The 23,631-nt window shown below is 41.9% G+C and overlaps 1 protein-coding gene across 3 annotated transcripts in view; it reads left to right on the plus strand.

Annotated features, from left to right (window-relative positions):
• Positions 1-23,631, plus strand: part of PPARGC1A (PPARG coactivator 1 alpha) — a 1,315,783-nt gene that overhangs the window by 654,389 nt on the left and 637,763 nt on the right. For all 3 annotated transcript variants that reach the window (XM_083161395.1, XM_083161397.1, XM_083161399.1), the window contains one exon: positions 7,332-7,376. In XM_083161395.1, the coding sequence (XP_083017521.1) occupies positions 7,332-7,376 (45 nt within the window). The remainder of the gene's footprint in view (positions 1-7,331; positions 7,377-23,631) is intronic.

The raw sequence follows: 23,631 nt of genomic DNA on the forward strand, positions 1-23,631 counted from the left end.
CAAGCAAGGGGGATAAATCTGGCCTGCGGCCTTCCTTTCTTGTCTTGAACAATTGCTTATCTGCTCTCAGTGTTCTCCTGTGTCAGAGAAGTTCCAAGACTCCGAGATCTCCAGGTTCCCCTGTGTCTCTTTCCAGCGTCACCTGCACCTGCGATACTTACCTGGTTCCGTTCATCTCCAGAAGACTCCTGCTATTCCACCTCTGCAGTCGAGTAACCGGTGCACCGCTTATTACCATCATTGGCTTCCAAGCCATCAGCGACATTCTCCATCTTGTCCTGAACTACCGACAGGCTCCGTCGACTCCAGGGTTGACACTCCTCTGCTGTGTATCATAGAGACTTACCATCCACGTCCTATTGCTCCAGCATATTACCTGAGCCTTCCACCAGCTGTCGGCACCACTGTCAACACCATTGGTCGACATCCCGTGCAATCCTCTGCAATCCCCAGATTGCATCTCCTCCGCTGTACTCTCAAATCCGTTTCCAGTCTCAAGTATCATCGCCCTTGCCTGCGTCCAGAGGACCAGGGCAGGGGGCCGCGACCTGCCTGTCAGACGCAGCTAAGTCCAAAGTTCCTTGCGGGGCTCCCAGGTGAATACCGCTGGCAGGTTAGACGCCCATGTTTCTGGTCTCCGCCAACACTCTGGTTCGCTGTACCCTGATCTCCCTGTGTATGTCCTACATTCAGCCTTCTGCCTTTGGCTCTCCAGCGCCCTCCACTGGTCCACCACAGTCACAGCCGGGAACACAAAAAACGCCTGCGCTGACAGGAAGCATATGATCTTATCACTTTTTCACCTTTTCTCCGCAATAACTGTTTCCCATTCCTCTCGGACCATTAGTTTGCAGCATTATCATGAGAGATATGAACCCATTGAATAAGCATAACCAATAATATATATGTATGTGTAGTTTCTCTTCGACTCGTTATAGACCAGGCCCTAGGGGCCATTTTTACCCTCTTTAATACAGAGGAAAGGCATTTTATACCTATACTATACAATAATTAAGAGCCCAACTGCGCAGCCAAGAAGAAGGAGTGAAAAAAAAAAGACAACAAGAAACCTCACACGGAAAAAGTTCCTCTATCCTTATACTAGTGCATCACCATCTTTATAACTAACTTCCCTCGTGAGGCAAGTTGTAGGGTAGCGCATCAATTATTACTCAACTGAATCGCTACTAAATAATAGTGTACCATTTCTGATTGCAAACAAACACTATTGCAAATATATGTGTTTTCCTTTTTATCCAATTACTACGTGACAAAAATAAATAAAAAAATAGATCCAAAAGATATAAATTCCCAATCTGTGCCACACATTACTATTACTACCACCGCTAACATTTTTATCCATCATTCCTGGCTGAAGTTATATAATAACTCGACTCTTTCCACTGTCCCCATATCTTATCGAACTTTGGGGTTGCCCCCCTAGAAGCATACACGTATCTCTCATGCAAACAGGTACTGTTAACTAGACTCAACCATTCCATGATATATATAGATTTAGGTTTAGTGTTAGGGCTAGTGTACGGGTCAGAATTAGAATTAGATTTAGAGTTAGGGATAGCATAAGGTTCACATTAGGGTTAGCGTTAGATTTAGGTTTAGTGTTAGGGCTAGTGTACGGGTCAGCATTAGAATTAGATTTAGAGTTAGGGATAGCATAAGGTTCCCATTAGGATAGTGCTAGGGTTAGCGATATGGGTTAGCAATAGCATTAAGGTTGGCATAAGGACCAGTTTTAGCATAAGGGTAACATTAGGGTTAGGGTTAGGGTTAGGGTTAGCATCATGGTTAGCATAAGTTTCAGCATTAAAGTTAGGTTTAGCGTTAGCATAAGGGTCACATTAGCATTAGGATTAGAAATAAGGGTTAGTATAAGTGTCACAATATGGTTATAATTAGGGTTAGCATAACAATCAGTATTAGCATATGGGTCACGTTAGAGTTAGTGTGATTGTTTACATTAGTTAATGCTAGAGATAGCTATAGATTTAAACTACTAAAAAAGACCAGCATTACCATCACATCAGCATAGACATGACACCTGTCAATGTCATGAATGTTGACATTGAGAACTTCACTTACCAAACCCAGTGTGCAGTAGGTCAGTTTCTCAGTGTATTTCAGTATATGGCCCAGGATGCTGGAAACTCATTTGCTGTAGGCTACAAGGGGTAAAGCAATGTTTTTGTATTAAATACAAAATGTGGAAGCGGTTTGTTTGGGAATACTCTGGCGCAAGGCACTCTCTATGCTGACTCTAATTATAAAGGACTCAAATTTTCTCACCCACTCCTATTCAATGCTGACCTTGTCAAAAAGGGATATTATTTTATTTGATCACTGTAAACAATGTAATTAGGTCTTTTATCCAAACTTTAACCTATATTGCCAATCCAGCTCTTTATTTACAAAAGGTTTTTAACCCCTCATGAAGTCTATAAAAGACGAAACACGTTTGGGGTACCCTGTTTTGTACTTACCTATGAAAATTTAATCTAAGCAATTTTCAATAAAGTATCTGGACGCTCAAACTTCTGTTTTGTATTATTGGACTACTTCCATCATAACTGTGGGTTTCTTTCCATGTGAGATATTGGCGCCATTCCACTTCTCTTTTGTATATATAAGTAATATATATAATTATCCAAATGATAAACTTGGCACTCTGGAGAAGAAGGCAATTACCAGGGTGTCATCCTACCAATAATTAAACATACCAATATCCAGGAAGATAGACCAGACGGCACTCCATGTTTTTGTTTTCAAAATACTATTGTATATTAGCAGCATGACATGATAAAGCAAAACATTGCCAATGACATTAACGTTTCATGGCTATAAAAGCCATTTCATCAGGATAGTGGCATAGTAAGATAAAGTTTAGGTGCACTTTTCTTTCATTTTTGCATATGATTCTCAAGTGTTGGCCAATGTATGGTGTATACGGTAATCTTTTCCTGCAAGACCACACCCCTTACAGTACGGCCACGCCCTATTCAGTGAGGCCATGCCCCTTTTTTTCACAGCATGTGAAATTTGGAACTAAGTCCACCCATTATCAACTTTCTAGCTTCGCCTATGGTCCCCACATATCAAGCAAAGATGCATGAGTTTCATTTTGAGTCCTCAGTGAAGAACTTCATCCACTAAGTAGAAGACATACCCGCTTCAGACTGATATAGCTGATTTAGTTGGTTTGAGCACACCCAACTTTGTATAGACTTCTCTGATGAATAGTTTGAAATGTTTACATTGAATGTAAATACAATACTTTTTGTGTATCCGAAAACTGATTGCACACCCCTTGTATATCTTGTGCCACTCGCTACAACAACAACAATTTGCATAACAGATATATATTTGTGTAATTGTTGCTGAGAGATCCTCACTGTATCTTCAGATAAAAAGAACATTGGTATATGGAAATGTGGGCAGTATGAGGCCGATTCAAAGTTGCAAGCAAATTGTGTTCATGGAACTACAGTAATTGTGGATATTTACATATGTAACTGCACCATTCCTAACCATATGGCATCATATTAGCACAAGCTTGCACCCGTGGTGCAAGTGATCCATCCGAAATCAGACAAATTTCTGCATATATAGCATACATATCATCTACACGCCATATGTATACATTGCCAAATGTAGATATGAAATTAAGAGCGATCCTCTCTGAATCGCCCCTAGATGAGCATGCACTGAGCTGAAAGCAGCAAGTTGTGTCTGCAGAGCAGATTAATGTGCAACTCTGAATCGGCAACTACAAGTTTTTAAGGGGAGAAAACCATTACAGCTGTTCTTCCAAAGTTACAGTAGTGTGTATTCTGTTTTGCTGATCTATTTGTGTACTGTACAGATGGAGCAGCTCCCGTCGGAGCTACTCCTGGCGATAGAATCGCTTTCTGCCAGCCACCGCCGTCAACGCTTGCGTGCCCCATTCTGACGGAGCCCTCTGCTGTCCTCTGCAGCTCCCCCACAACCCCCTCACCCCCAGCTGCCCCCAGCTCCACCCGATCCCTGCCCGTCTCCCTGAAGCAGAGACGGGCAGGGAAAGCGATCCACACCGCCGTGTTGTCGGAGGTGCGAGTGAGACACTCGCGAATCCCCATCAGATGGAGTGCCTTTTCACCAGCCTGCGCCAGCTAAGGGTATCTGGTGATTCCCAGCACCGGCTGGGAGGCGCCCCATCTGTAGGTCTAGCAGAGGTTTCTGTTAACCTTCTACATTCTGCCATAACCCTAACACAACTCACTCTTTCAGGTTTTGATTATCTTTATTTTGAAATCCTAAATCAGTGGTTGTTAATAGTAGACAGAATAATTACAATATAAATTGAAATTGAAATTCAATTAGAAACGTCTGTGTGTTTATTTGACACTGGAGTTGAATGAATTGTTGTAATGACGCTGGAGGAGTTTGTTGAATTTTTACCTTTATTAGAACAAATTATAAATCACTTCGAAGGATGTCAAAAAATGTGCACATGCTACATTTCCCCATTGCATTTCCATCAAACAAATAAACAGCAAACCAATGGTAAATCTGTACCACAAATTGCAATACACTGTTATGTATAACTGTGACACATGGAGGTGAGTGAAAAAGTCACTTCTTTCTGCAAAATACTTTATAGCATACTGTATTTCACTGGCGGAATTGGCCATTAAGTCCCAAGTCCAACCACAACCCCATTACTCCTTTATTCATACCCTACAGTGTAAATGCAGCTGAAAACTATTTCCAAATACATTGAATAATGGTGTTCTGGAGGTAGGTGAAGCATAACGTGGACATTGAAGATTGTATTGGCAGCTTTGTGAAACACCAGATTTCCAGGCAGAGATTCAATCCACATTATGGGCCTGATTCAGACCTGTGCGTTAGGCTACATATGTTCATCATGTGACGTCAGCCGCCTGTCCCGAACAGGCCTTTGTGTGCAAGGGAACGCCCAGGTCTGAATCGGCCCCTATATTTTTATGCCAATTTACTCATCTCTACCAGTTATCAGTCAATACCCCTGCTATTCGTTACCACAGTACTCACAGGCCACTTAAGAGCGAATGGGGCCTGTGCACAGCCTCCATGTAAGCCACAGCCTATTTTGCTGGCACATGAGCAGAGGAGACTCTGGTTCTGGCACTGTGGTTTATATGCATGGCCTCCATGGTCTATATTCACAGTGTTCACTCTACTGCTTATGTGCAGATCTCCAGGTAGAGCTGATGACAGGTAGGCATCATCTAAGAGTTCAAGATGTGACTTAAGGGCCCACATCTGTACACAATACACTCATTATAAGTACAATAATGACAATACCAGTGACAATACCCCATACTCTACGTTCCGTGGTTAAGCCCACTGGGCATATTTGCTGATGGAACAATGTAATAGACACTCCTGTTCTACAATTAGAATTGTTAGGAGTCATCATCCATAAGGATGTACATGCTACGGGTGCCGGACGGGGTCCCAACAGTCGGGATCCCGACAGGCATTTACCCGACATCGGGATCCTGACTGTCAAAACACTAACAGCCGGGTTCCTGACGGCCACCTGCTATTTTCCCTCGTGGGGGTCCACGACCCCCATAGAGGGAGAATAGAATAGGTGGCGAGCGAGCGAGCCACCGTGCCCGCAAGGGGCTTAGCTGCGCTCACCATGCTGTCTGAGTCCGGACAGTCGGGATCCCGACTTCGAGCTAATGACTGTCGGGATCCCGACTGTCAGAACCCTGTACCACACCCCATGCTACGATCAGGACTCATTACTAATTAGAAGGGAGGTGAAACAAATGCTGTACTTCTTTTTATACCTCTTACTAATATCCCGTACACACGGTTTGATGTGGTTTATTTTTCTATTTGATTTTGCAAAATTGAATGAAATTGAATTGAACGAAAATGAAACACATTCAATTTCAATTCGATCCCAATGCCTCATGGCCAGGCATAGACTGTGCAGGCAAGACTATAGAGTACAGATCTGTACTATAAAGTCCAAATCGAATGCATTTGCCTCGCCATGTGATCTAATCAGGATCAAATAGCAAGGCAATCACACTGTGTGTACACCCCTTTACAGCTGCATTTGTTTCCTTAAGGTCAAATTTGTTCCAGTTTATGGGTTGACAGTGTCTAGGTCAATGCTGATGCGCACTCCCGTTCAGCTGAATTTGAAAAGCCAAATAGACAATACACTAATGACTATATAATGCAAATCGAATGTAGGTAGTATGAATTGTTTGTAAATAGCTCATGAGTTAGCAAAGATTGCATAGCCATCGAATCTTAGTCGAATAGCAAAGGAATCTCACCGTGTGTACACACCTTTAGCGTTCAGTTAAAGGATTGGTAGGACAATGGTGTCCTTGGCACTTTGCCAGTGTTGACATCGGTACTCTTTACCTAAAAGGGCGCCCATCGCGGCCATCGCATGCACTAAAAATCGCATGCGATGCGACCGACGCGATGCCCGCGATTTCCCATAGGGAACAATGTTAAATGTCCCAATTGACCCGATTTTCCTGTTCAATGTCTCAATTGACCCGATTTTCCATAGGAAACAATGTTAAATGGCCCACGGAGGCCAAATAGGCACCCTGAAGTGTGAAATGGCCCCCACAATTGTGAACGCCACCCCACGATCAACGTCAACCCGAAGCATGGCGAGCGCAGCCATTTCACACTTCAGGGTGCCTATTTGGCCTCTGTGGGCCATTTAACATAGTTTCCTATGGAAAATCGGGTCAATTGAGACATTGAACAGGAAAATCGGGTCAATTGGGACATTTAACATTGTTCCCTATGGGAAATCGCGGGCATCGCGTCGGTCGCATCGCATTCGATTTTTTGGTTGCATGCGATGCGACCGACGCATTTTTTTTTTACTAACGATGCCCACGATCAAAATCGTTTGCGCCCCTCTAGGTAAAGAGTACCTTGACATCCTTACAGCATCCACTCCATGTTGACATTCTGAATGGTGCCAAAATCTATCGCAGCCATATCTCCGAGTCCATGAGTGACGACAGAAGTGAACTTTGAAACCATGAATTGGAGCAAATCATAGAACAAATAGAGTAAATGCACACAAACGAAACCAATATAACATTGTCATGAAAATGAGTCCAAAGAAAAAACATGGATATATACGTGTAAAGAATTGCCCTTATTGTGTTTTACTTTTCTTGCTCTAGTGTCAGATACTGTATTTGTGACATGTTCTTGTTTTTGTTGCCCCTAAGTATTATCGGATGACGAATTATGAACTTGTGCTAATGGAGCCTGGGATTTTTCTGTATTTGCAGATGTCGTATGGAATGGATAGCTTCAGCACAGGGATTGCCTCCAAGGTAAGCCGGCATTTTCATGCTGCAATATCTTATCTGCATATCCTGCACGATTGCCAAATGGAGTAGGACAGTGGTGTTCTAGATGGTGTTTATTTACTAAGTTGGGAGATCTATTGAAGATGGGATGTTGCTATGGCAACCAATCAGAATCAACTCCTTATTTATTTAGCACCTTCTAGAAGATAATAGGTAGAATCTGATTGGTTGCCCATAGCAACATCCCATCATCAGTAGAATTCCCATCTTAGTAAATAAACCCCATTGTATCTAAGGAAATGTTCACCAGATGGTGAAAATGAACATTCTAGAATATTGTCTATTCATACTTTTCAGTATTCTTCTTTTAGTGCACTTGCTTAAATGTGGTTCAAAATGATGTGTGAGTAATGCTAGGTACACACTGAACATTATGCCGTTTGTCACACATCTTATCAGCTTGTGTGTCAGCGATATATCTGGAAGATACTCAGCAATGGAGCATTTGCATGTGTGTACAGGTGACCCGTCAACATTGACTGCAGGGACGGCAACACTGACATCACAGCTGGGCCGGCAAATTTAAATGCCTACTTGTGACGTCAGGTCCCATGAATTAAGCAGCCAATCGGTATGTATACAGTAACTTACCTAAGCATCCGCTCTGTCGGCATGACAACGGGTCACCATATAGATATTTTAAGTGTGTATCCAGCCAAAAACTGTTTGTGCAAATTCACATTTTCTAATTGGTAGCAATGTAATTTATCCTTATCAAAAGTTTGCCACAATCTGACTTTATTGCATATGTTGTCTATTATCTCATTAAAAAATAAATCAAAAAAAAACATATATAGTTTTTAAACAAATCTAGACATTTTTATTTATTAAAATGAAGCAGTTATGATATTCAGATGTTCATATGGTATTGACTGAAATACTATACAAAGTTCTTCACACTGTTTTTTTGTTATGTTGAGTTCTGTAGATAGCAACCAAACTATCGTATTTCTGTACACTTAGGATCTGAGTAAATTTTATATATTGCATATTTATCTTGAGATCTGTGATAAACAAGATTTGGTAATAGTGGGTCTGATTCCGCTTTGTTTGCAAAGCAAAAAAGCACAAAAATTTGAAAAATTATGTAACATGCAGAGATAGTTAGATTTGGGTGTGGGCGTGTTCAAACTGAAATCTAAATTGCAATGTCTAATGCTGACTAACATCTGTGAACATCATGCAAAAGCAGACAGTATTTATTTTGCACGGAAACAATATAAATGTATTTGCTCCCATTGTATTGTAACATCCAGACATAACCGTTTTGCTTTTTTGCTCCACCGAATCGGGTCCATTGTATGTAAAACTTGTGGAAGCTAAAAAATTTAATTATGCAACGTGATGTCATGTAACTCAAGCCAAAAATAAAGTAAATGTATTTGCTCCTGAGTCACAAAAATATTGTAAACATGGTCATTTTCAATAATTGACAGAAAAAAAAGATGGCAACATAGCTCCAGGGTAATCGAAAATCTGAAATTCTCCGTTAGAATCTGAACCTACAATACCTCTATACCCAGCGTCAGCACAATAGACTTAAACGGGCCATCATCGTTGTTACAGTACAATAAACCGTTAGTAAATTTCTACCATTTATGGCAGGTGAAGCAATATACAGTACTAAGTGTAAGCTGCACATAAAGAACTGGTGTAACAAAGTGGAAAATATCCAGATTAGCAAATATATTTCTCTATATCATACTGTAATGCTGTAAAGCACAAGGAAATATGCTGCGCTATATAAGAGATGTTTAATAATAATAATGATAATGCTACGTGGTCACTGAACACTTTGGAATAGGCTATCTTTAAAGCCCTGTACACACTGGATGATAAAATGAGCAATATCTCAATGACAATCTCCATTCCTATGAGAGTCTTCTGTCATGGTTTGGTATCTGCTGACCCTGTACTAATGCCAGAGAGAATCCAGATCCAGTCAAAGGTTAGAGACTACGGAACTTTTCAGGCAAGACTGGTTTGTAGAGAAAAAAGATATACAGAGCACTCTTACCATAGCATCTGTTTCACTATTTGTTGTTGACCTTTGGTTGAGTATTTTACAAAAACATTTTGTCCCTATAATTCCTTTGCATTGCATTGGTGGATTGAATACTCTTACAAATGTTAACTACCTCCTTTGGTACTACTGTGGCAATATAAATGTTCCTGGTTCATTGACTACTGTATATGTACAGTATATTAACCCCTTTAAGTGGTGGATTTTGCTGTGGCAGGACAAACCTACCAGGGCAGGTTTGTCCTTCCCCAGCAAAACCCACCACAGATCTTAGGGAAGCCCCTCACTTCCGCTCTGGCATTTGTGCACTGGAGCTCCCCTGACGCTGCCCCAGTAGCCAGTCACAGCAGTGGCCACAAGCGGCAGGCTCTGGGACTTTTGCTGCAGCTCGGGAGGACTGGGGCGCCTGAACTGCTGAGAGCTCCCGAGTACCCCCTAGCTGCCCCGAACATCCCAGAGCCTTCCGCCTGCTCCCTGCAACTAATGGCGGCAGGGGGCAGCGGCAGGGGAGCTCCGGCGTATGATTACTAGAGCAGAGAGGTAAGGGGGAGCGATGGGAGGGGAGAGGGGATGAGGGGTTCCCGGACAGGTGATGTGCCAGTGGTGCACAGCTGCAGGCACCACTGGTGCACACCTTGATTTTATTGGTATGCCTGGAAATTTTCCGGGACAGCCCGCTGCAAAACTTTCCGGGCATACCACTCAAGTGGTTAATTTGGTGTTCTCTAGGCTCCCTCGGTGTAAATACTGTGTCCTGTCTTTTTAAGTTTAGAATGATGTTGAGTATTTGCAAACTGCATCTTAAGTCTCAAAACAGAATCCTTCCATTGGTTGACATGGATTATCAGTCATGAATAGAACTGTGTGATCTTGGTGCCAGAGTCATGTGATGGTCTTGCACAGATCTTTTATAGCTTGCACTACAGTAATTTCCAACCAATTCCCCCTTTTAGCTGGCTGGTGATGCTTCTATAGCTTCTGCCAGGCTAGGAATAGACTCCGCTCATTTCCAAAATACTTCCTTGTTAATTCACCTAATCACATTACATTATAACTGACAATTGGTTCTTCAGCAACTCAAGGTCTTAAGTGGCTCCAGAAACTATTTCTTGTTTGATCTTTTTGTAGACACATTTTCATTACCTAGCCGTTCCTTTACTGATCTCAGTTCAGTATGTGGAAGAATTGTTGCCCTTGATGAAACAAGAATATATTCCATCTAACGATGAAAAAATCTACAAAAAAAAGGAATATTTTAATTTAATTGTTCTAAACAAATAATTTGGAGGATACTCATTGTATACTTGCTAGGCAGGGGTTAAAGTGAGGGGGAACAGGGTGGAACTGAGTTCCACCACCTCTAACGGTGAGGTGGAGCATTTTAACCTCCACATTGGCCCTGCACAGTAATTCTCACACAATAGCATTCTAGTTTGTAGGGGGATGCCAAAAAACCCACCACTGGCCCTGTCTCTGCCTATTGGGGGTAGCGGAGGGGGGTAATTAGGTGGCATACAGAAATCAGTTCCCCCACCTCTGCATGACCACTTTAAGCCTGTTGTTAGGTAATATCCATCAGTAGTATAAATGGCAGGTCTCCTTTTTCTCATCATACTGTAGTTTTGCAGCAAAAGAACCATTTACAGTTGTTATCTAATAAGCTCAATGTTTATTTACATCAGGCTTCCAAGGATTAAACCTGGATATGTGTTTCCTCTACAGTGACATAGTCCCTTCTTATAGTACGTTTAGGTAATTTATCATAGTAAGGGTTTTTGGCAACTGGAACATTACTCTTTTTACTTGTTGTCTCTAGCACCTTTCATTTAATCTTTGTTCTCCAACATACTTCTCTATCTACCTCTTGGGTAGAACAGTAATTAGTAATAGGATATCATAGTGTTGGGTCAATGTGTTTAATCTCACCCAGAACCCAATCTGTATGGAGTTCATATGGTCTTCAAGCTTGAGTGGGTTTCATATGGTTGCACCAGGGGGCTTACACCACATACCCTGCACCCATATTATTATACTTACCTCTCCGGTGTCCCATGTTGGCTGGCCCTGCAGACAGAGATCACCAGGAAAATGATGCAGTAATAATAATTTAGAGATAAGTGCAGTAGAGATGTCTTAGACTTCATTTTCCTGGAGACCTGCATATGCATAGTAGCCAAAGCAAGTCTTCTACACTGTCAAAGAGGAGGGCACCTGTATACAGACTGCACACTGGCCCTCTCCTATGTTGAACCACCCCTAATACAAAAGCAGCCCAGGTAGAGTCCTAAATGGAGATTAAATATATATATATATATATATTTACACTTTTTTTTTACACAATTGACTGCTGTTTCTTTAAATGTTTTAGTTGCTGTTGCTTTCCCCCAGGATCCTTATTGTTATCGCTTCTTTGCTTCAGCTGAATTGCTTTCCTTTAGAATCAGTGATGAACTGCCTGGCTTTCTTTAGAAATAACATAGCACTTTCCTCTTCCTCTGCCTCAGCCACCTCATCCAGTAGATCATCAATTAGCCTCCTGCGATGGTGACAGGTTTTCCCTTTTCGCCGCGCTCTCTTCTGACACATTCCAAAAACTGGCAGGTTTTAATCATGTCATCTACTGTCATATGAGTTAGGCATCTGCTGATCTCATCTCGCACGCTTTCCACATCCATCCTGAACTTTTTAGCTTGCAGCACCAACGTTCCCGGTGTGATAGATATTCTCCCCAATACAGTCTGTGTCTCTTTTACTGCGAGCGCTCGGTTCCCCTCAGCAGACTCTTATCTGTATACACTTATTATTAGAGTACCACCAGCTTTCTGTCCGGCAGCTCGCAGGCTTTAGCGCGTTATCTCGGGGCAGAGTTAATCTCTCTAATAGCTACCCTAGACTCACATTGGTTGTCAATTTCCTTGCACACATGAAGAATTAATTCAGAGTACAAAGGGACGTGTAAAAGAAAATGTAATCCCATTTATTGCTGGTAGCTGGCAACAACATAGGAGCAGACTTAAACCGTATTACACATGATGGAACTGGTGGAACAAAAAGGGCACATCTAACCATTAGCAAACATATTTAATCTATTATAATGCCATACCAAGCTATCCAACAGCACAATCTTTCTATACATAGTGCTAATGCTTACAGTAAACCTTAAAAAACACTGGTTAGTAATATCAGAGTTCAATTAACAAATTATTGTTCTTCATTTCATACTGCATATGCAGGTCTGGAGTACCATCCATTGCAAGGGTTCTGTTGCTATGGGGTCCATGGATGATTGAGGGTCCGTACAGGGCGATAGCTCCCAGAGGCAATGGAATCACTGCCTCTGGGCTCCAAGAAAGCATATAAAGCAGCATATGTGTGGTTCACAGCGGGATCCAAGTGTGACCGCAGCTCTTCCAATGGAGCTTTGCAGTGCTGCTGTTGAGTTAATTGGCTCTGTCCCAGGATCCCTACTTACAACTGCATTTGGCGGAAGGACGGCACCTGCCTGGTGCCACTTGGCCTGCACTGCAGCAAGCAATGGAGCACTCGTCGCTGCTACTTATTAGGCCAACGTGTTTCCACACTCGTTTGGTCTCTTTGCCAAGGCTAGAGAGCAGTCTGGGAGTAGTAAAATGGCTACCATTAAAACAAAAGCATTGATAGTAGTGAAACATTGCGATGCAATGTCCATCCCTAGTAGCAACCTGCTTTCCTCTCTCCAAACAAACAGGTTTTTCACTTACAATAACTACATATTAAAACAGTAAGAGGTATCCAGTGTAATGTCCAGAGGCGGGCTGGGCCGGGGGGCTGAATGTAGGCGGGACGAGGGAGGCCAGAGCAAACACGAGGAAGGAGTCCTGCCTCTGACCATCATGGATGGCACCATGCTTCCGGCGGCCGGCCTGCGCGTATGTACTTCTCCATACTAGTGCTGCAGGACTGCAGCCTCGTTGTTTTCATCCGGCGGCGGCGGCGAGATCAGCCTCACTACCGCAAGTACTACAGTATTAGCATCTTTACAGGGGGAGAATGGGACTGAGGAGTCAGGACACCACAGGCTTCCGGAGAAGCCTGTGGTGTCTTGACTCCTCGTCCTGTTATTATGCAAGGGGTGCAGCCTTCAGTGTCCTGATGTTATGCAGGGGGAGCAGCCTGCGGTGTCCTCCCGTTTTTATGCATTGGGAGCAGCCTGTGGTGTCCTGATGGTATGCAGGGGGAGCAGCCTGTTGTGTCCTGATGTAATGCAGGAGGAACAGCCTGTGGTGTCCTTCTGTTTTTCTGAATTTGGAGCAGCCTGTGATGTACTCCTGTTGCAATGCAGGAGGAGCAGCCATTGGTGTCCTCCTGTTATGCAGGGGAGCAGCCTATGCATTATGTGTACTGGGCATTACGGCGTGTGGCATAATTTATGGGCATTATGTTGTTGGAATTACAGTATGTGTACTGGGCATTATTGGGGTGTGGCATTATATTTAATTGGCATTGCGGTGTTGGCATTATGTTTAATGGGCATTACGTGTGTGGCATATTTAATTGGCATTACGGTGTGGCATTATGTTCAATGGGCATTACGGTGTGTAGCATTATATTTAATTACCATTACAGTGTGGCATTATGTTTAATGTGTATTATGGTGTGTGGCATTATGTTTAATGGGCATTACGATGTTGGCATTATGTGTAATGCGCATTACGGTGTTGACATTATGTGTAATGGGCATTACGGTGTTGGCATTATGTTTGGGCATTACAGTGATGGCTTTATGTGTAATGGGCATTACAGTGTGTGGCATGTGTCATGGGCATTACAGTGATGGCTTTATGTGTAATGGGCATTATAGTGTAAATTTTTGCAGCGCGCCTTCGGCGCGCACTGTCCCCATTTCTAGTGTATGTGTATGGTGGAGAAGGATTGTTAAATCCTTGCTGCATACTAGAGGGGAGAGGGTAGGGTGGTGAAACGATGGCGATGGTGATGGGCCACTTGCTTGTGTTGCCACCCAGGCTGAGAGTTGCCAGCCAGTCCCTGGTAATGTGTATTTAAAATAATATTTGAATTAAATGCACTGACAAAATTTTCAGAAAGAAAACATATACAATGCACAATACTCTACAGAATAATGAAAGGACTCACACGACTAGACTACTACCGGAGTAAAGAAGAAGAGCAGGTGTACAGTAACAGATTAACGGAAGATTTGGTTCTCTTAGGAAACTGCATGGCACTTACTCTACATTCTTATTTCTGGTTTTATATCTTAGTGTATGATGTGGTGCTGAGTCATTTTATTATTGAGCAGTAGTGTTAACAGTATGTGCACTATTATATGATCCACATATTTTGTTAACTAATCCATGTGATGACATTCTGGAAGTGTTCAAATGTTATACCCCTTTTACACCGCTGCAAAAACCCGGGTCAGCGGCGGTGTAAATGGGTCACGCCGTGTCCCTTTACAAGGTACTTCTACCCAGGTCCTGACCTGGGAAGAACACGGCTAGGACCTGGGTAGAGGGTGGTGTAAACGGGTTTGCCGGGTCATCCAACACGGCTCCCGTTTACATGAATGGGGGACGTCCAACCTGCGGACCGCAGTGTCCACAGGTTGGGCGGGGGGGCACACACAGCCTCCGCTGCTGTCTGCTATGCTGTGCATACAGCAGCTGCGGCAGCGGAGGAGGTGAATGGAAGCCTGTGTACGGCATCCATTCACCTCCAGGACGAGGGCTGGCAAGTGCACGGGGGCTGGGGGCAGCCCAGCAGATTACCTTAGTGCTGAGCTTGCCCCCAGCACAACGGTCCGGGTTCCGATGGTGGCGATCAGTGCTTGGAGATGACATCATCTGCAAGCAGCGGCTGGGGGATGCGGTGCTGTAAAAGGGAGCAAACCCGGGTGCGACCAGACATTTTTGGTGTAAAAAGGGTATTACTTAGCTTCTTTAGAACAGATCTCATAAGAAATGCTGTGCATTGACACTGTGTGCCACCATCTAACGCCAATGATCAAGGGAGAATGTATCAATCCCATAACAACCAATTGGCTTCTACCTATCAAGTTATAGAATGTACTTGATAAATGCTAATTTAAAGGTGATTGGTTGCTATGGGCAACATCTCCACCTCTTCAAAATTTCGGATGCTTGATTCATCTCCCTCTGTGTTTCTTTTATTGCTGGAGACATACGCCCCCTGTGCCACAGCGCCTCTAGTGTTAGATCATGCTCATCGCACCTTCAGTAGACTTGTATGTAAAGACAGGAGGTGAACTGGTAATGATATCTTGGGGGTAAATTGACAATAGCTTCTAAAAGAGAAAAGCTGTGATGTTGCCCATAACAACCAATCAGATTATGTCTATCATTTCTCTATTGCCTCCTAGAAAATGATAGACAGAATCTGATTGGGCTATGACACCTTTTTTTAATTTTTAATAAATTTACCCCTAGATGTCTGCTTTTTCTTCAGTGTACTGGCCATGTAGGAAACTTGGTCATACCATGGTCACTGTCAAACCCCCGGCATGCCTGGCACTGGTGTACGATTATTCACTTTCAAATTAAAAACCATAATTATATATATACAATTAAATAACCCAGTCAAAATCTAATTTACTTAAATCTCCCATATATACTGTATAATGTTAAAGACATAATAACTTACAACTTATGTGGTTTAGGCAGTGTTTTATTTTGTTATCGTATCGATTTCCATTATTTATAAAAACATTTTGTTGAATATAATCACTGTTTACTATTGAGAGGTCTAAATCAAAAAGTTAATGCAGTTTATCTCACTTATAACAGGAGGAAACATATCAGTCCTTCTATAAGTTAAACATGTAGATGTTTGCCATAGCAACCAGCAAGCATCTATCATTTTGTATTATGTACTTCAAATATAATAGGTAAAATCTGATTCCTGTAGTTGCTTTAGGCAACACTCTCCCTTTAAAGAAATCTTTATAACTATACCCCAAGGGGGGGGAGGGATTCGATACCGGCAGATATTTCTGATCATCGGAAATATTGTTTTTGCGTAAAATAGGTAAAATTCACATTTGATCTATTCAATGTTCTTCTTTTATTGGCTTTCGGAAATATTCCGAAAGTCGGAAAAGATATGGATCGGCAAATCTACATATTTGTCTGCGAAAAAGGCAGCTAATTTGCAAATTCAGTGTCCTTTTTCTGCTAATGCAGATTCGGCTTTTTAAAGAGCCGAATCTGCAGCGGCAAGTCCATGGGCTGATATTTCCGAGTATTGGAAATATCGTCCATCGTTGAATAGTCCTGCTGCATCAGCTTAGCACAGATAACCTAAGTCTTGGAGAGAGACATAAAGTGGTCAGAAATAAGGTCCCAGGCAATCCACTCCTAACTGTCATGTTACAGGATGTGTTTGAAAAGTGACAGTTAAAAGCTGATTGGTAGTTTATCTCTCCACTTTATCACTCTCCAATGCTTACTACATATGTACCTCTGTGTGTTGTCCCCTTCCTTCAATAACCTCTTCCACTGTAAAAATGTTTCAGTGTATGTGTGTGTGTATGTTGTGCATACAAGAGAACCATAGGAGATGCGGTTATGGGAGAACCCATTGTGCAGCTTATATGCGTTGTTATAAGAAGGTGTTGCCGCCAAGTGTTTCGGAATATTCAAGAGCACAGCGCAATTATCTCCCACAATTACATATCCCAGATGAACCTTACTGCACTTATGTTAAGAAGCTGGTGATCAGCTTACTGGAAAATAAAAGAAAAAAATGAAAAACCAGTGGGGATTCAGCTAAAATACTGAATTTATTTATATTATAGACAATAGCCTCTACGGACCTTAAAAACAGGACTCTAAGGTGCTCTAGAGTGCCATAAAACTGCAATTTCCCTGCCACTGGCTATGAACTATACACACTCCTGGGCACTGAATCCTCTCATATGCAAAAGCTCTTGGCTGAGGCATCGAAGAACCATTATAGTCTTCTTGTGATATTGCTGTGTTCTCTCCTCTTCAATCATTGCGCTACCGGTTCCCTCAATGGTTCTAGAATACATTACACAAATAGGACGGCTACCTGTTAATCTCTAGTCTTTAAATCAAGCAAGGCTCTTTTAATGCAAGTTGATTTTCTTGTAATATGGTTATTTATGGGAAGAAAATAATGGTAATATTTCCCCGCTTTTTAATTTTTCTTGAATCTCAGCCATAGCATTTCTAAACTCATTTATTTTTTATAGTGTTAGCTGTAGTGCAGCAAGATGTTCCCTTGGCTTTTAGTCTTGAGCACAATACAGAGAATTGTGAGACGTAACAAGGAAATATATTACATAAGAAGACAAAGTCTCATTAGGGTTATTTATAGCATTCTCAAACCTCATTAGAGGAAGGTTTGGTAGATGCAAAAATGCATTACAAGCAATGTTTCCTTTAGCAGGAGAAAGAAACACATTCTCTTCTGTCCCTGTGTCAGGATTAGCGGCATCCACTGGGTACTGGAAAGATAAAAAGAATATACAATAAATATGCAGCATCTGTGTATATATACATAAAATACTGCAAATGAAAACAAAAAAAGTAGGTTGTAAAAATGTTTGCTATGCATCTTAGAAGTGTCCGGGATTTTATTTGTAGCGCAAACAACAAGCAAACATGTATTTATTAGGTACGTGCCGTTTCCTGTAAATAAGTGCAATACCAAATCTGTATAGTTTATTAACAGGTACTGCAGCACTCTGTGAACTTTCAGTGCAGAAGACTCAATATGCTCTGTGACAAAAGAGCGCCTCTATACAGCCATCTTGTTGTAGACCGGAGACCTTGAGTGCAGCACAATGCAACTTCCACCAGCTCCAGCTTTAAGTTCGTGGTAAGGACCATTATCGAGGGCAGGACAGAATAGGCAAGGTTGGGTATGACCAAAATTATAATTATCAAAAGAGTGCCTCTATACAGCCATCTTGTTGTAGACCGGAGACATTGAGTGCAACTCAATACAACGTCCACCAGCTCCAGCTTTAAGTTCGTGGTAAGGACCATTATCGAGGGCAGGACAGAATAGGCAAGGTTGGGGATTCCCAAAATTATAATTATCAAAAGAGCGCCTCTATACAGCCATCTTGTTGTAGACTGGAGACATTGAGTGCAGCACAATACAACTTCCACCAGCTCTAGCTTTAAATTCATGGTAAGAACCATTATTGAGGGCAGGACAGAATATGCAAGGGTGGGTATGACCAAAATTATAATTATCAAAAGAGTGCCTCTATACAGCCATCTTGTTGTAGACTGGAGACATGAGTGCAGCTCAATACAACTTCCACCATCTCCAGCTTTAAGTTCGTGGTAAAGGATCCATTATCGAGGGCAGGACAGAATAGGCAAGGGTGGGTATGACCAAAATTAAACAATAACAGCAATACAGATAAGCATGTAGAGTTAATTACGGCTACCACACAAAAGTAGATCATTCAGACTCTAGTATAGTAATTTGTATCAGCCTTTTCATTATAGCCTATACAGTATGATGTTGTAGTTTTTTTTTTTGTATGGGCAGTCCAGGACTTCTGCAGTCATTCATGGAAGATCAGATGTGAGGGAGACAGAGGAGTATTAATGTCTGCAGATGTGACTACAAAGTTATAGTCCTCATGAGATGCGTCTGTGGGCAATGAGATCTATCAGCCAATAACTAAAGAGGAAAAAGGCAGACATCCAATGGCAACTCTGCTCCATTTCATGTGCATAAGGGAAAACTGTACCATCATATTATGGCAAACGTCATATTGTTTGTATTTTTTTTACTATTATAAATGGGAATTTATAGTTGTGTTATTTATAATAATGTACAATGTCATCAAGGCTTCTCCTGGTCTGTACAATGGTCACAGACATCCAAAATGAATTCTCATCTTGATGATAATTAGTAAAAGAGCCCAACCATTATATGTATCAGTTGGAAACAGAACTGGCTGTGCCAGTATTATTTTCAGTAGTGTGAACAGAGGTCACCTGGTTGCGTTTGGGGGCAGGGCCGGCCCTAGCCTAAATGATACCCTAGGCAAGATTTTGGCTGGTGCCCCCTAGCACCGCCACTAGTTCCACCTGTGACCCTGCTCCCCTTTCCCAGCACCATCAACCCTCATCATAGCAGTCATCATTTTGGTGCTCCTACCCACAATATTTTTAATAGAAACAGTGTACACATTCGGTGCGCAGCCCATACAGGGGTGTGTTCTTGCTGGGAAGGGGCATGGCCACCCAATAGTACCCCCAATTCAAATTATGCCACACAGTAGTGCAATTTTAAAATGATATGCAGCATGCCTATATTCTGTGTGCGACTGTGGCTGTACTTGAATATGGAATGCTATGTTACAGTGATTTCCATGAATACACTATTTCATATGCAGATACAGCCTCACTCACACACAGAATATAGGCATGCTGCATATCATTGTAATCACCAGAAGCTGCTGATGCCCCATAGCATTCCAAATGCCCTAGGCAATTGCCTAGTTTGCCTATGCCTAAGGCCGGCTCTGTTTGGGGGCACAATTTTTTGTCAAAATTATGCTATGAAAAAAAAAACTACTGTGAGTAGAAGTGATAATAAGAAGTAATAAATGTGTGTAGAGAATTAACTATACTATAGTAGTGATGTATAAAGTGTTGTGATATGTGTGTGGAAAAATATTGAATAAAATTTATAATAAAATAAAAAAAGTGTCTCTATATTTACTCTATGTTACAGTATATTGTAGAGCTTATTATAATTATTCCGATTAGCAGTGTTTAGTAATTAGAGTGTGCACCTGCATCATCATTGTCAGGACAATACTCCTGGATATCCACAAAGCTTAGTATGTTTTATCATTTACACCATCTGGGAAAGGGATACTTGCATTAGCTGTCACACATTCACATACATAAAAGAATGCAGTGGCATAACAAAAGCCCCGCAGACCCCGTGGCGGTGGGGAGGCACTGAGAAAGAGTGAGCGCAGGGGGTCTGCGGGGCTATTGTTACCCGCTGCCGCCTGCTGGGACCTGCTGCGGTCTCGGCTCTGCTGGCTCCTGCTGCTAAGGAAAAGTGACACTCACAAAATGGCTGCCCCCATACAGCAGACCCTGCTCCCTTCAGTAGTCCTGAGACTCCCATCTCTACTTGTTTTATGCAGACTGATATTCGCATGTTGTATGTGGCTGTAGATAACAAATACTAATAATAATAATGAAAATTATTATTATTTCATAACTGTACTGTGAGAGGTTCATGACACAAGTGAATAACGTAGGATAACATAAAGACAAAATGAATGCTTTGCAGATAAGCTTACATGGGGAAAAGTTGATACATACAGGAGTGGAATAACAATTATAGCTATGTCATACACTACTGCATGACTAGAGTACTGTCAGTTACCAATGCTAGTGGTGGCAGGCCATTCTGTGCAGCAACTGGTGTTGTGGGATGATGGGATGTGAAGATATGAAAGATGCCATTGAGCAAGAGAGCTATCTGCTGGTAAACCTGAGCATCCTTCACCATATATCATATCTACAAAGAAGGTAAACTAAAATGGTGCATGGCCTACTGTACATCACAAAACGTACCAGGAAAGACTAAAAGATCTTAATATGTATACTTTAGAGCAGAGAAGGGAAAGGGGGGACATGGTAGAAACTTTTCAAATATATCAAGGGCTTTAACAAGGTACAGGTGGGAGACATTCTTCACAGGAAGAGGAGCAGCAGAACACGATGACATGCACTGAAACTAGAGGGAGGAAGATTCAGGGGAAATTTGAGGAAACATTACTTCACAGAAAGAGTAGTGGATAAGTTGAATAGCCTACCATCAGCAGAGGCAAATACATTAGAACAATTTAAACATGCTTGGGATAGGCATATTGATATCCTTACAAAGAAATAAGGATCAAATATGGTTTGAGGAAACATGTTTAAAAAAGGGGAAGACTAGATGGGCCAAGTGGTTCTTATCAGCCATCAAATTATATGTTTCTATGTTACCTCAGTCACCATCCTCTTTTGGTTCTTAGCTCTGTGCTGCACCGGCACTCTAGTGGCTGTACACCAGCCCGAAGTAACCAAGTGTAGACTGTACCTGTCTTTGTGTAATCTATATGCTGACTGCTAGGCACGCAGCCTAGACACATGTCCCCCACAATCACCCAATTTATTCAGAAGAGAGGGCACTGCTGATACTCTCTGCCTGATGATATTAGTACAGGGTAGAGCAGGAGGACACTGATGAAATGGGAATTGTCCATATCTGGTAAGTGAATAAAATATTTTTTTTCTTACTTGAACGTTGTCTAGCACTAAAGTTCTTCTCTAGCATGGCTTTTGCTTGACAAATAAAAGGGGAGTTGTATCAAACTTTTTAATGTAGAAGGTTTGATACATCACCCCCTAAAACTGTAAAAATAAATATTTTCAAACATCATAAGAAAAGTACCATGGCAATATCATCATGTGAGAGAGGCAATATACAAACACATTGGGGTAAATTTACAAAGAGGAGCATTCTATTGAAGATGGGATGTTGCCCAAAGCAACGAATCAGATTCTTCTATTTATTTTACACCTTTTAGAAGATGATAGATAGCATCTGATTGGTTGCTAGGGGCAACACGCCATCTTCAATAGAACTCCCATTTTAGTAAATTTACCCCATAGAGCCAGCACAAGTAGGATCCCCCAACAGCATCACTCAGGCTTAGAGACTGTGGTGTCAAACTCACCTCTAACTGAAATGACGGGAGTTTAAGACACCCGACTTGTTAATCTTATTATTGGAAATAATGGGGGTAACACATTTGAAATGTAGGTGCTAATGATACTTTCTGCGATACTTTAACATATCTCCTAACTGAGTGGGGTAGTCAGGTTTTTCAGACATTGGAGAGAACGCTTCAGCCAATCACCTCCCAACTGTCATATTTCAAACATAGCTGATTGGCTGGTGCGTTCTCTCCTTCCACTTTATCTCCAGTTTATCTCTTCACCAGGCTTAATACATCTGCCCCATTGCCCTGCTGTCCCATCCATGTGCGGAAGCTGTTTAACTCACTTATCTATATCTAAGGCTGAACATGCTACCATCTTTTCTCATTATTACAATGTAAAAAATAATAACATGCGCTCCAAGGCTCGGGCACACATGAATTGCTCAGAATTACTGTGTCATTTAAATGCAGATGGGGATGAGTAAGTGAAGTTTTGCAGCGTTGTGAGTTTTATTTTTAGTTATTTATTTTTTATAGTGCAAAGGCTCATTTCCTCACACTGTAACAGTGTAGCTTGTGGTAGAGTTGATGCTTCTGGAATTTAAGGAGCACCGGCATAAGCAAATGACCAGCTTGCTGTGCTCTGCAGAGGTGGATTTTCTACAATGCAACCTAGGCTCCTGTCTAGGGCCCAGAAGGTCCCAAGGGGCCCCCAAAAAGATATCCTGGCCAACCAAAACGTTTCCAGATGAGCCTTGCCCGACTGCCGCTTGACATCATGACATCACATGGGGCCTTATTCTGGTGTGTTTTCGGATGGCTTTAATTGAATTGCCTTAAAAAAATATTGCAAAAATTAAAATTGACAGCGATCAATTGAATTGCCCACACAATCTCAAAATATTATCACTCTTGCTACCCTACCCCTTCACCATGTGGTAGATTTACAAATGAAGCTTTAATTGAATTGCCTTAAAAAAATATTGCAAAAATTTAATTTTACAGCGATCAATTGAATTGCTCACACAATCTCAAAATATTATCACTCTTGCTACCCTACCCCTTCACCATGTGGTAGATTTACAAATGAAGCTATTATTGAACGTCTGTGCATGAGTACCATATGCACTGCGCATGCACAAAGGGAAATAGAGACTGAGAATAAGTATGGTTTATAAATGCAATGTGGCTGGAGATTAACTGACAGGTAACTGGGGATTGGTGTTGGAAACCTGCCATTTGCTGGTAGTATCAGAAAAAATGCAGGTGTGCCCAGGCATTTTCAGGGTGGGTCTGTGATGTCAGTGATGACCACTTCCAGCCTGTCTTAGTCACAGATTCATGGAAGCCTCAGAGCCACTCAGATTTGTACAGATGTCTCTTCGATGTTTCAGTAATTGCGTATGGATTTGTGAGTGGGTAGCGATTAGCAATTCTCTCGCAATTTTGCA

This window comes from Crinia signifera, chromosome 1 (genome assembly GCF_055691185.1).
Source record: "Crinia signifera chromosome 1, ASM5569118v1, whole genome shotgun sequence".
Classification (NCBI taxonomy): Eukaryota; Metazoa; Chordata; class Amphibia; order Anura; family Myobatrachidae; genus Crinia; species Crinia signifera.